General features: G+C 57.7%; 1 protein-coding gene across 1 annotated transcript in view; it reads right to left on the bottom strand.

The window, feature by feature from the left end:
• Window positions 1-7806: 7806 nt before the first annotated feature.
• LOC140410112 (erythroblast NAD(P)(+)--arginine ADP-ribosyltransferase-like) overlaps window positions 7807-12415 on the bottom strand; it is a 117542-nt gene continuing 112933 nt past the window's right edge. Inside the window, exon 2 of the mRNA XM_072498054.1 lies at window positions 7807-9903. Within this exon, the coding sequence (XP_072354155.1) occupies window positions 9050-9903 (854 nt within the window). The 3' untranslated portion in view covers window positions 7807-9049. The remainder of the gene's footprint in view (window positions 9904-12415) is intronic.

Raw genomic sequence — 12415 nt, 5'->3', positions numbered from 1 at the left:
TGTGAGGGGAGATTCTGACAGGATGTTTCCCCGTGTGGGAGAGTCTGGGAGCAGAGGGCATAATCTCAGAGTGAGGGGAGATTCTGAGAGGATGTTTCCCCGTGTGGGAGAGTCTGGGAGCAGAGGGCAGGATCTCAGAGTGAGGGGAGATTCTGAGAGGATGTTTCCCCGTGTGCGAGAGTCTGGGAGCAGAGGGCAGAATCTCAGAGTGAGGGGAGATTCTGAGAGGATGTTTCCCCGTGTGGGAGAGTCTGGGCCCAGAGGGCAGAATCTCAGAGTGAGGGGAGATTCTGAGAGGATGTTTCCCCGTGTGGGAGAGTCTGGGCCCAGAGGGCAGAATATCAGAGTGAGGGGAGATTCTGAGAGGATGTTTCCCCGTGTGGGAGAGTCTGTGAGCAGACGGCAGAATCTCAGAGAGAGGGGAGATTCTGAGAGGATGTTTCCCCGTGTGGGAGAGTCTGGGAGCAGAGGACAGAATCTCAGAGTGAGGGGAGATTCTGAGAGGATGTTTCCCCGTGTGGGAGATTCCCCGTGGGTGAGAGTCTGGGACCAGAGGACAAAATCTCAGAGTGAGGGGAGATTCTGTGAGGATGTTTCCCCGTGTGGGAGAGTCTGGGCCCAGAGGACAGAATCTCAGAGTGAGGGGAGATTCTGAGAGGATGTTTCCCCGTGTGGGAGAGTCTGGGCCCAGAGGACAGCATCTCAGAGTGAGGGGAGATTCTGAGAGGATGTTTCCCCGTGTGGGAGAGTCTGGGCCCAGAGTGCAGAATCTCAGAGTGAGGGGAGATTCTGAGAGGATGTTTCCCCGTGTGGGAGAGTCTGGGCCCAGTGGACAGAATCTCAGAGTGAGGGGAGATTCTGAGAGGCTGTTTCCCCGTGTGGGAGAGTCTGGGCCCAGAGTGCAGAATCTCAGAGTGAGGGGAGATTCTGAGAGGATGTTTCCCCGTGTGGGAGAGTCTGGGCCCAGGGGGCAGAATCTCAGAGTGAGGGGAGATTCTGAGAGGATGTTTCCCCGTGTAGGAGCGTCTGGGCCCAGTGGACAGAATCTCACAGTGAGGGGAGATTCTGAGAGGATGTTTCCCCGTGTGGGAGAGTCTCTGAGCAGAGGGCAGAATCTCAGCGTGAGGGGAGATTCTGAGAGGATGTTTCCCCGTGTGGGAGAGTCTGGGCCCAGCGGACAGAATCTCAGAGTGAGGGGAGATTCTGAGAGGATGTTTCCCCGTGTGGGAGAGTCTGTGAGCAGAGGGCAGAATCTCAGAGAGAGGGGAGATTCTGAGAGGATGTTTCCCCGTGTGTGAGAGTCTGGGCCCAGAGGACAGAATCTCAGAGTGAGGGGAGATTCTGAGAGGATGTTTCCCCGTGTGGGAGAGTCTGGGACCAGAGGGCAGAATCTCAGAATGAGGGGAGATTCTGAGATGATGTTTCCCCATGTGGGAGAGTCTGGGAGCAGAGGACAGAATCTCAGAGTGAGGGGAGATTCTGAGAGGATGTTTCCCCGTGTGGGAGAGTCTGGGCCCAGAGGGCAGAATCTCCGAGTGAGGGGAGATTCTGAGAGGATGTTTCCCCGTGTGTGAGAGTCTGGGCCCAGAGGACAGAATCTCAGAGTGAGGGGAGATTCTGAGTGGATGTTTCCCCGTGTGGGAGAGTCTGGGAGCAGAGGGCAGAATCTCAGAGTGAGGGGAGATTCTGAGAGGATGTTTCCCCGTGTGGGTGAGTCTGGGCCCAGAGGGCAGAATCTCAGAGTCAGGGGAGATTCTGAGAGGATGTTTCCCCGTGTGGGAGAGTCTGGGCCCGGAGGACAGAATCTCAGAGTGAGGGGAGATTCTGAGAGGATGTTTCCCCGTGTGGGAGAGTCTGGGACCAGAGGACAGAATCTCAGAGTGAGGGGAGATTCTGAGAGGATGTTTCCCCGTGTGGGAGAATCTGGGAGCAGAGGGCAGAATCTCAGAGTGAGGGGAGATTCTGAGAGGATGTTTCCCCGTGTGGGAGAGTCTGGGCCCAGAGGACAGAATCTCAGAGTGAGGGGAGATTCTGAGAGGATGTTTCCCCGTGTGGGAGAGTCTGGGACCAGAGGGCAGAATCTCAGAATGAGGGGAGATTCTGAGATGATGTTTCCCCGTGTGGGAGAGCCTGGGAGCAGAGGACAGAATCTCAGAGTGAGGGGAGATTCTGAGAGGATGTTTCCCCGTGTGGGAGAGTCTGGGCCCAGAGGGCAGAATCTCAGAGTGAGGGGAGATTCTGAGAGGATGTCTCCCTGTGCGGGAGAGTCTGGGAGCAGAGGGCAGAATCTCAGAGTGAGGGGAGATTCTGAGAGGATGTTTCCCCGTGTGGGAGAGTCTGGGCCCAGAGGACAGTATCTCAGAGTGAAGGGAGATTCTGAGAGGATGTTTCGCCGTGTGGGAGAGTCTAGGCCCAGAGGGCTGAATCTCCGAGTGAGGGGAGATTCTGAGAGGATGTTTCCCCGTGTGGGAGAGTCTGGGCCCGGAGGGCAGAATCTCAGAGTCAGGGGAGATTCTGAGAGGATGTTTCCCCATGTGGGAGAGTCTGGGCCCAGAGGGCAGAATCTCAGAGTGAGGGGAGATTCTGAGAGGATGTTTCCCCGTGTGGGAGAGTCTGGGCCCAGAGGACAGAATCTCAGAGTGAGGGGAGATTCTGAGAGGATGTTTCCCCGTGTGGGAGAGTCTGGGCCCAGAGGGCAGAATCTCAGAGTGAGAGGAGATTCTGAGAGGATGTTTCCCCGTGTGGGAGAGTCTGGGCCCAGAGGGCAGAATCTCAGAGTGAGGGGAGATTCTGAGAGGATGTTTCCCCGTGTGGGAGAGTCTGGGCCCAGAGGACAGAATCTCAGAGTGAGGGGAGATTCTGAGAGGATGTTTCCCCGTGTAGGAGAGTCTGGGCCCATAGGGCAGAATCTCAGTGAGGGTCGATGCTGAGAGGATGTTTCCCCGTGTGGGAGAGTCTGGGCCCAGAGGGCAGAATCTCAGAGTGAGGGGAGATTCTGAGAGGATGTTTCCCCGTGTGGGAGAGTCTGGGCCCAGAGGACAGAATCTCAGAGTGAGTGTCGATGCTGAGAGGATGTTTCCCCGTGTGGGAGAGTCTGGGCCCAGAGGACAGAATCTCAGAGTGAGGGGAGATTCTGAGAGGATGTTTCCCCGTGTGGGAGAGTCTGGGCCCAGAGGACAGAATCTCAGAGTGAGGGGAGATTCTGAGAGGATGTTTCCCCGTGTAGGAGAGTCTGGGCCCATAGGGCAGAATCTCAGTGAGGGGAGATTCTGAGAGGATGTTTCCCCGTGTGGGAGAGTCTAGGCCCAGAGGGCAGAATCTCAGAGTGAGTGTCGATGCTGAGAGGATGTTTCCCCGTGTGGGAGAGTCTGGGCCCAGAGGACAGAATCTCAGTGTGAGGGGAGATTCTGACAGGATGTTTCCCCGTGTGGGAGAGTCTGGGAGCAGAGGGCATAATCTCAGAGTGAGGGGAGATTCTGAGAGGATGTTTCCCCGTGTGGGAGAGTCTGGGAGCAGAGGGCAGGATCTCAGAGTGAGGGGAGATTCTGAGAGGATGTTTCCCCGTGTGCGAGAGTCTGGGACCAGAGGGCAGAATCTCAGAGTGAGGGGAGATTCTGAGAGGATGTTTACCCGTGTGGGAGAGTCTGGGCCCAGAGGGCAGAATCTCAGGGTGAGGGGAGATTCTGAGAGGATGTTTCCCCGTGTGGGAGAGTCTGGGCCCAGAGGGCAGAATCTCTGTGTGAGGGGAGATTCTGAGAGGATGTTTCCCCGTGTGGGAGAGTCTGGGAGCAGAGGACAGAATCTCAGAGTGAGGGGAGATTCTGAGAGGATGTTTCCCCGTGTGGGAGAGTCTGGGAGCAGAGGGCAGAATCTCAGAGCGAGGGGTCGCCCATTTCACACCGAGATGAGGAGGAATATCTTCTCTCGGAGGGGAGTGAGTGTGGAACTCTTCACCGCAGATACTGGGCCGTTCAGTATGTTCCTGGCTGAGGGAGATTGTTAATCAGTGAGGGGGTCGAGGGTCACGGGGATAAGGCGGGAAAGAGGAGTTGAGGATTAACACAGCAGATCTGTCACAATCTCAGCGAATGGTGGAGCAGACTCGATGGGCCGAATGGCTTAATTGTGGCCCGATGAGAGACTGATGTAATTAATCCCCCCCCCCCCCCCCTCCCCCCCCCCCGTATCTGTGTAAATGTTTCCTCTTCCTCTCGCCCTCCAATCCCGCCTTTCGACAATGGGAACGCATTCTCCCTCTACACTCGGTCCCAGACCCCCCCGCCCCCCCACTCGTGATTGTGGGAACCTCGACCGAATCTCCCTCTCAACCTTCTCTGCTCCGGGCCAACATTCCCGGCGTCCCCGATCTCTCCACCTCACTGATATCCCTCATCCCGGGAACCATTCCCGTGAATCTTTCCCACAATCTCTCTGAAACCTTCCCGTCCTCCCGAAAGTCCCAGAGCTGGACGCATCTCTCCACTCGGGAGTGACCCAGTGTTTTGGAAACGTTTAACAAAACCTCCTTGTTCTTGTTCTCTGTGGCCCTGTTAATAAATCCCAGGATGCTGTTTGATTTATTCGCCGCTCCCTCACCCTGTCCCGTCGCCATCAATGATTAATGTTCACCCTCCCCCCTGTCCCTCTGACCCTCGACCCCATTTAGATCTGGACCCTTTAGTGTAAATTCTCTCTCCACCTTCTCCCCACCAAAATTAATCACTTCAAACTCTCCGCATTAAACTGCGTTCGCCGCCTGCCCGCCCACTTTAATAGTTCAACATGTAAACTGTGCACAGAAAGACCCCAATAAGTTACAATGGTCCTGGCAGATACTTCACGTTTTCAAGAAAGTTTTTAATTGGAATAATGCTCGGGTGAAAAGGGTACAGCAAGAATTTTGGAAAAAATGTTTTCCATCATTTTTAATACAACATTGAAAGCATCATATCATCACATTCATCTGCATGTTTCAAATACAAGAAAAGGCAGACAGCTGATAGCCCTTCTCCAGCCCGTTACACAGGAACAGGAGGAGGCCCCATTCAGCCCCTTCTCCAGCCTGTTACACAGGAACAGGAGGAGGCCCCATTCAGCCCCTTCTCCAGCCTGTTACACAGGAACAGGAGGAGACCCCATTCAGCCCCTTCTCCAGCCTGTTACACAGGAACAGGAGAAGGCCCCATTCAGCCCCTTCTCCAGCCCGTTACACAGGAACAGGAGGAGGGCCCATTCAGCCCCTTCTCCAGCCTGTTACACTGGAACAGGAGGAGGCCCCATTCAGCCCCTTCTCCAGCCCGTTACTCAGGAACAGGAGGAGGCCCCATTCAGCCCCTTCTCCAGCCTGTTACACAGGAACAGGAGGAGGCCCCATTCAGCCCCTTCTCCAGCTTGTTACACAGGAACAGGAGGAGGCCCCATTCAGCCCCTTCTCCCGCCTGTTACACAGGAACAGGAGGAGGCCCCATTCAGCCCCTTCTCCAGCCCGTTACACAGGAACAGGAGGAGGCCCCATTCAGCCCCTTCTCCAGCCCGTTACACAGGAACAGGAGGAGGCCCCATTCAGCCCCTTCTCCAGCCCGTTACACAGGAACAGGAGGAGGCCCCATTCAGCCCCTTCTCCAGCCTGTTACACAGGAACAGGAGGAGGCCCCATTCAGCCCCTTCTCCAGCCTGTTACACAGGAACAGGAGGAGGCCCCATTCACCCACTTCTCCAGCCTGTTACACAGGAACAGGAGGAGGCCCCATTCAGCCCCTTCTCCAGCCTGTTACACAGGAACAGGAGGAGGGCCCATTCAGCCCCTTCTCTAGTCTGTTACACAGGAACAGGAGGAGGGCCCATTCAGCCCCTTCTCCAGCCCGTTACACAGGAACAGGAGGAGGCCCCATTCAGCCCCTTCTCTAGTCTGTTACACAGGAACAGGAGGAGGTCCCATTCAGCCCCTTCTCCAGCCCATTACACAGGAACAGGAGGAGGCCCCATTCAGCCCCTTCTCTAGTCTGTTACACAGGAACAGGAGGAGGTCCCATTCAGCCCCTTCTCCAGCCCGTTACACAGGAACAGGAAGAGGTCCCATTCAGCCCCTTCTCCAGCCCGTTACACAGGAACAGGAGGAGGTCCCATTCAGCCCCTTCCCCAGCCTGTTACACAGGAACAGGAGGCCCCATTCAGCCCCTTCTCCAGCCTGTTACACAGGAACAGGAGGAGGCCCCATTCAGCCCCTTCTCCAGCACGTTTGACAGGAACAGGAGGAGGCCCCATTCAGCCCCTTCTCCAGCCCGTTACACAGGAACAGGAGGAGGCCCCATTTAGCCCCATCTCCAGCCTGTTACACAGGAACAGGAGGAGGCCCCATTCAGCCCCTTCTCCAGCCCGTTACACAGGAACAGGAGGAGGCCCCATTCAGCCCCTTCTCCAGCCCGTTACACAGGAACAGGAGGAGGCCCCATTCAGCCCCTTCTCCAGCCCGTTACACAGGAACAGGAGGAGGCCCCATTCAGCCCCTTCCCCAGCCTGTTACACAGGAACAGGAGGAGGCCCCATTCAGCCCCTTCTCCAGCCTGTTACACAGGAACAGGAGGAGGCCCCATTCAGCCCCTTCCCCAGCCTGTTACACAGGAACAGGAGGAGGCCCCATTCAGCCCCTTCCCCAGCCTGTTACACAGGAACAGGAGGCCCCATTCAGCCCCTTCTCCAGCCCGTTACACAGGAACAGGAGGAGGCCCCATTCAGCCCCTTCCCCAGCCTGTTACACAGGAACAGGAGGAGGCCCCATTCAGCCCCTTCCCCAGCCTGTTACACAGGAACAGGAGGCCCCATTCAGCCCCTTCTCCAGCCCGTTACACAGGAACAGGAGGAGGCCCCATTCAGCCCCTTCTCCAGCCCGTTACACAGGAACAGGAGGCGGCCCCATTCAGCCCCTTCTCTAGTCTGTTACACAGGAACAGGAGGAGGCCCCATTCAGCCCCTTCTCCAGCCTGTTACACAGGAACAGGAGGAGGCCCCATTCAGCCCCTTCTCCAGCCCGTTACACAGGAACAGGAGGAAGCCCCATTCAGCCCCTTCTCCAGCCTGTTACACAGGAACAGGAGGAGGCCCCATTCAGCCCCTTCTCCAGCCTGTTACACAGGAACAGGAGGAGGCCCCATTCAGCCCCTTCTCCAGCCTGTTACACAGGAACGGGAGGAGGCCCCATTCAGCCCCTTCTCCAGCCCGTTACACAGGAACAGGAGGAGGCCCCATTCAGCCCCTTCTCCAGCCTGTTACACAGGAACAGGAGGAGGCCCCATTCAGCCCCTTCTCCAGCCCGTTACACAGGAACAGGAGGAGGCCCCATTCAGCCCCTTCTCCAGCCCGTTACACAGGAACAGGAGGAGGCCCCATTTAGCCCCATCTCCAGCCTGTTACACAGGAACAGGAGGAGGCCCCATTCAGCCCCTTCTCCAGCCCGTTACACAGGAACAGGAGGAGGCCCCATTCAGCCCCTTCTCCAGCCCGTTACACAGGAACAGGAGGAGGCCCCATTCAGCCCCTTCTCCAGCCTGTTACACAGGAACAGGAGGAGGCCCCATTCAGCCCCTTCTCCAGCCCGTTACACAGGAACAGGAGGAGGCCCCATTCAGCCCCTTCTCCAGCCCGTTACACAGGAACAGGAGGAGGCCCCATTTAGCCCCATCTCCAGCCTGTTACACAGGAACAGGAGGAGGCCCCATTCAGCCCCTTCTCCAGCCCGTTACACAGGAACAGGAGGCCCCATTCAGCCCCTTCCCCAGCCTGTTACACAGGAACAGGAGGAGGCCCCATTCAGCCCCTTCCCCAGCCTGTTACACAGGAACAGGAGGCCCCATTCAGCCCCTTCTCCAGCCCGTTACACAGGAACAGGAGGAGGCCCCATTCAGCCCCTTCCCCAGCCTGTTACACAGGAACAGGAGGAGGCCCCATTCAGCCCCTTCCCCAGCCTGTTACACAGGAACAGGAGGCCCCATTCAGCCCCTTCTCCAGCCCGTTACACAGGAACAGGAGGAGGCCCCATTCAGCCCCTTCTCCAGCCCGTTACACAGGAACAGGAGGCGGCCCCATTCAGCGCCTTCTCTAGTCTGTTACACAGGAACAGGAGGAGGCCCCATTCAGCCCCTTCTCCAGCCTGTTACACAGGAACAGGAGGAGGCCCCATTCAGCCCCTTCTCCAGCCCGTTACACAGGAACAGGAGGAGGCCCCATTCAGCCCCTTCTCCAGCCTGTTACACAGGAACAGGAGGAGGCCCCATTCAGCCCCTTCTCCAGCCTGTTACACAGGAACAGGAGGAGGCCCCATTCAGCCCCTTCTCCAGCCAGTTACACAGGAACAGGAGGAGGCCCCATTCAGCCCCTTCTCCAGCCCGTTACACAGGAACAGGTGGCGGCCCCATTCAGCCCCTTCTCTAGTCTGTTACACAGGAACAGGAGGAGGCCCCATTCAGCCCCTTCTCCAGCCTGTTACACAGGAACGGGAGGAGGCCCCATTCAGCCCCTTCTCCAGCCTGTTACACAGGAACAGGAGGAGGCCCCATTCAGCCCCTTCTCCAGCCTGTTACACAGGAACAGGAGGAGGCCCCATTCAGCCCCTTCTCCAGCCTGTTACACAGGAACAGGAGGAGGCCCCATTCAGCCCCTTCTCCAGCCTGTTACACAGGAACAGGAGGAGGCCCCATTCAGCCCCTTATCCAGCCCGTTACACAGGAACAGGAGGAGGCCCCATTCAGCCCCTTCTCCAGCCCGTTACACAGGAACAGGAGGAGGCCCCATTCAGCCCCTTCTCCAGCCTGTTACACAGGAACAGGAGGAGGCCCCATTCAGCCCCTTCTCCAGCCTGTTACACAGGCACAGGAAGAGGCCCCATTCAGCCCCTTGATTCTGTTAAGTGATCATGCGAAGGAGATGGCTTTTGATGAGGTGATATTGATGGGCCAGAAGTTGGTGGTGAGGGTGAGGCAGTGGGTTTGTGGTACAGGGGACGGGGGTTGGGTTTTGGGGCTGCCGAGGGAGCCTGGGGGCTGGCGCGGGGGGTTTAATCACGGCCGAAGCATTTATAGAGACAGGCTCCTGCTCCCAACAGAGCGACCACGATCGCCACGGCGATCAGTAGCCAGGCCCACCAGGAAAAGGTCTTGCGGTAAACGCTCAGACGGCCTGAGCTGTCCCACTGCAGCCCCACCTCAACGCCCTGGTAGCCCCTCGAGCGCAGGATGAAGGTGCACGCATGGTTTGTCCCTCTCGCCCCGACAATCTCGAACCTCTCGTAGGGCGGGATTAAGACCTCCTCGTGCGTCACGTTGAGGGAGTAGTTCTGGATGGCCACGCCGTACCTTGTGTTCAGCTCGAAGAGCGTCGTGTTCCCAAATCTCTCGGACACGGACCTGTTGTGGGACGTGGAAGCAAATTTGCCGAATCTCATCAGCTGGCCCTGTTTCCCGAACCAGGGAACCCGTGTCCCGCGGTAGACGTGTAACTGCTCGGAGCTCTTCCCCAGTGACTGGAGGGCCACGGTTAAGAGATAGTGGAAGCCGGTGAGGTTAAATTTGGAGTTGTACTCGGCGATATTTCCAAACTTCATAATCCCGTCATTCAAGGCCTTGTACCAGGGCCCATTATTGGTGTAGACAAATATCGCAATTATGTGCTCCTTTCGAAGACCCGGTGGAACATCACCTTCAAAACGGCTTTGGGCATAATTCCAGATTTTATTCAACGTCGCATTCTTCTTCAGAAGTGTCTCCAGGCCCCTGATAGCCATGTTGTCCTGACTGCCTGTCTGGGAGAACCAGAATGCGGCCGAATCCTCTTGCATGTGCAGCTCTTGGCTCCCATTGCGGTCTCCGCAGCCTCCCCCATCGCTGTCCGAGGAACCGACCACGCGGCAGGCTGCCAATCAGAAAGACACAACTCCCGTCAATTCGGGCTCCTCCGCCATGTTCAGTCCGCCCCTCAGCAACAGGGCAGGGACAGCAAGTGTGGCAACATCCCCCCGGGGGCGACGGGGGGTGGGGGTGGGGGGTGCGACAGTGCGGCGCTCCCTCAGTACTGACCCTCTGACAGTGCTGCACTCCCTCAGTACTGACCTTCTGACAGTGCGGCACTCCCTCAGTACTGACCCTCTGACAGTGCGGCACTCCCTCAGTACTGACCCTCTGACAGTGCGGCACTCCCTCAGTACTGACCCTCTGACAGTGCAGCACTCCCTCAGTACTGACCCTCTGACAGAGCTGCACTCCCTCAGTACTGACCCTCTGACAGTGCAGCACTCCCTCAGTACTGACCCTCTGACAGTACAGCACTCCCTCAGTACTGACCCTCTGAAAGTGCGGCGCTCCCACAGTACTGACCCTCTGACAGTGCGGCACTCCCTCAGTACTGACCCTCTGACAGTGCGGCACTCCCTCAGTACTGGACGGCTGACAGTGCGGCACTCCCTCAGTACTGACCCTCTGACAGTGCGGCACTCCCTCAGTACTGACCCTCTGACAGTGCGGCACTCCCTCAGTACTGACCCTCTGACAGAGCGGCACTCTCTCAGTACTGACCCTCTGACAGTGCGGCACTCCCTCAGTACTGACCCTCTGACAGTGCGGCACTCCCTCAGTACTGACCCTCTGACAGTGCGGCACTCCCTCAGTACTGACCCTCTGACAGTGCAGCACTCCCTCAGTACTGACCCTCTGACAGTGCAGCACTCCCTCAGTACTGACCCTCTGACAGTGCGGCACTCCCTCAGTACTGACCCTCTGACAGTGCAGCACTCCCTCAGTACTGACCCTCTGACAGTACAGTACTCCCTCAGTATTGACCCTCTGACAGTGCAGCACTCCCTCAGTACTGACCCTCTGACAGTGCGGCTCTCCCTCAGTACTGACCCACTGACAGTGCAGCACTCCCTCAGTACTGACCCTCTGACAGAGCGGCACTCCCTCAGTACTGACCCTCTGGCAGTGCGGCACTCCCTCAGAACTGACCCACTGACAGTGCGGAACTCCCTCAGTACTGACCCTCTGACAGTGCAGCACACCCTCAGTACTGACCGTCTGACAGTGCAGCACTCCCTCAGTACTGACCCTCTGACAGTGCGGCACTCCCTCAGTACTGACCCTCTGACAGTGCGGCACTCCCTCAGTACTGACTCTCTGACAGTGCAGCACTCCCTCAGTACTGACCCTCTGACAGTGCAGCACTCCCTCAGAACTGACACTCTGACAGTGCGGCACTCCCTCAGTACTGACCCTCTGACAGTGCGGCACTCCCTCAGTACAGACCCTCTGACAGTGCGGCACGCCCTCAGTACTGACCCTCTGACAGTGCAGCACTCCCTCAGTACTGACCCTCTGACAGTGCGGCACTCCCTCAGTACTGACCCTCCGACAGTGCGGCACTCCCTCAGTACTGACCCTCTGACAGTGCAGCACTCACTCAGTACTGACCCTCTGACAGCGCAGCGCTCCCTCAGTACTGACCCTCTGACAGTGCAGCACTCCCTCAATACTGACCCTCTGACAGTGCGGCACTCCCTCAGTACTGACCCTCTGACAGTGCGGCACTCCCTCAGTACTGACCCTCTGACAGTGCGGCTCTCCCTCTGTACTGACCCTCTGACAGAGCGGCACTCCCTCAGTACTGACCCTCTGGCAGTGCGGCACTCCCTCAGTACTGACCCTCTGACAGTGCGGCGCTCCCTCAGTACTGACCCTCTGACAGTGCGGCACTCCCTCAGTACTGACCCTCTGACAGAGCGGCACTCCCTCAGTACTGACCCTCTGGCAGTGCGGCACTCCCTCAGAACTGACCCTCTGACAGTGCAGCACTCCCTCAGTACTGACCCTCTGACAGTGCAGCACTCCCTCAGAACTCACCCACTGACAGTGCGGCACTCCCTCTGTACTGACCCTCTGACAGTGCAGCACTTCCTCAGTTCTGATCCTCTGACAGTGCAGCACTCCCTCAGAACTGACCCTCTGACAGTGCGGCACTCCCTCAGTACTGACCGTCTGACAGTGCAGCACTCCCTCAGTACTGACCCTCTGACAGTGCAGCACTCCCTCAGAACTCACCCACTGACAGTGCGGCACTCCCTCTGTACTGACCCTCTGACAGTGCAGCACTCCCTCAGTACTGACCCTCTGACTGTGCGGCACTCCCTCAGTACTGATCCTCTGACAGTGCGGCACTCCCTCAGTACTGACCCTCTGACAGTGCGGCACTCCCTCAGTACTGACTCTCTGACAATGCGGCACTCCCTCAGTACTGACCCTCTGTCAGTGCAGCACTCCCTCAGTACTGACCCTCTGACTGTGCGGCACTCCCTCAGTACTGATCCTCTGACAGTGCGGCACTCCCTCAGTACTGACCCTCTGACAGTGCGGCACTCCCTCAGTACTGACTCTCT

The sequence above is a fragment of the Scyliorhinus torazame genome, chromosome 4 (assembly GCF_047496885.1).
Source record: "Scyliorhinus torazame isolate Kashiwa2021f chromosome 4, sScyTor2.1, whole genome shotgun sequence".
NCBI classification, from domain to species: Eukaryota; Metazoa; Chordata; class Chondrichthyes; order Carcharhiniformes; family Scyliorhinidae; genus Scyliorhinus; species Scyliorhinus torazame.
Note: the sequence above shows the minus strand (reverse complement) of the source record. Positions and strands in the feature narration are given on the sequence as shown.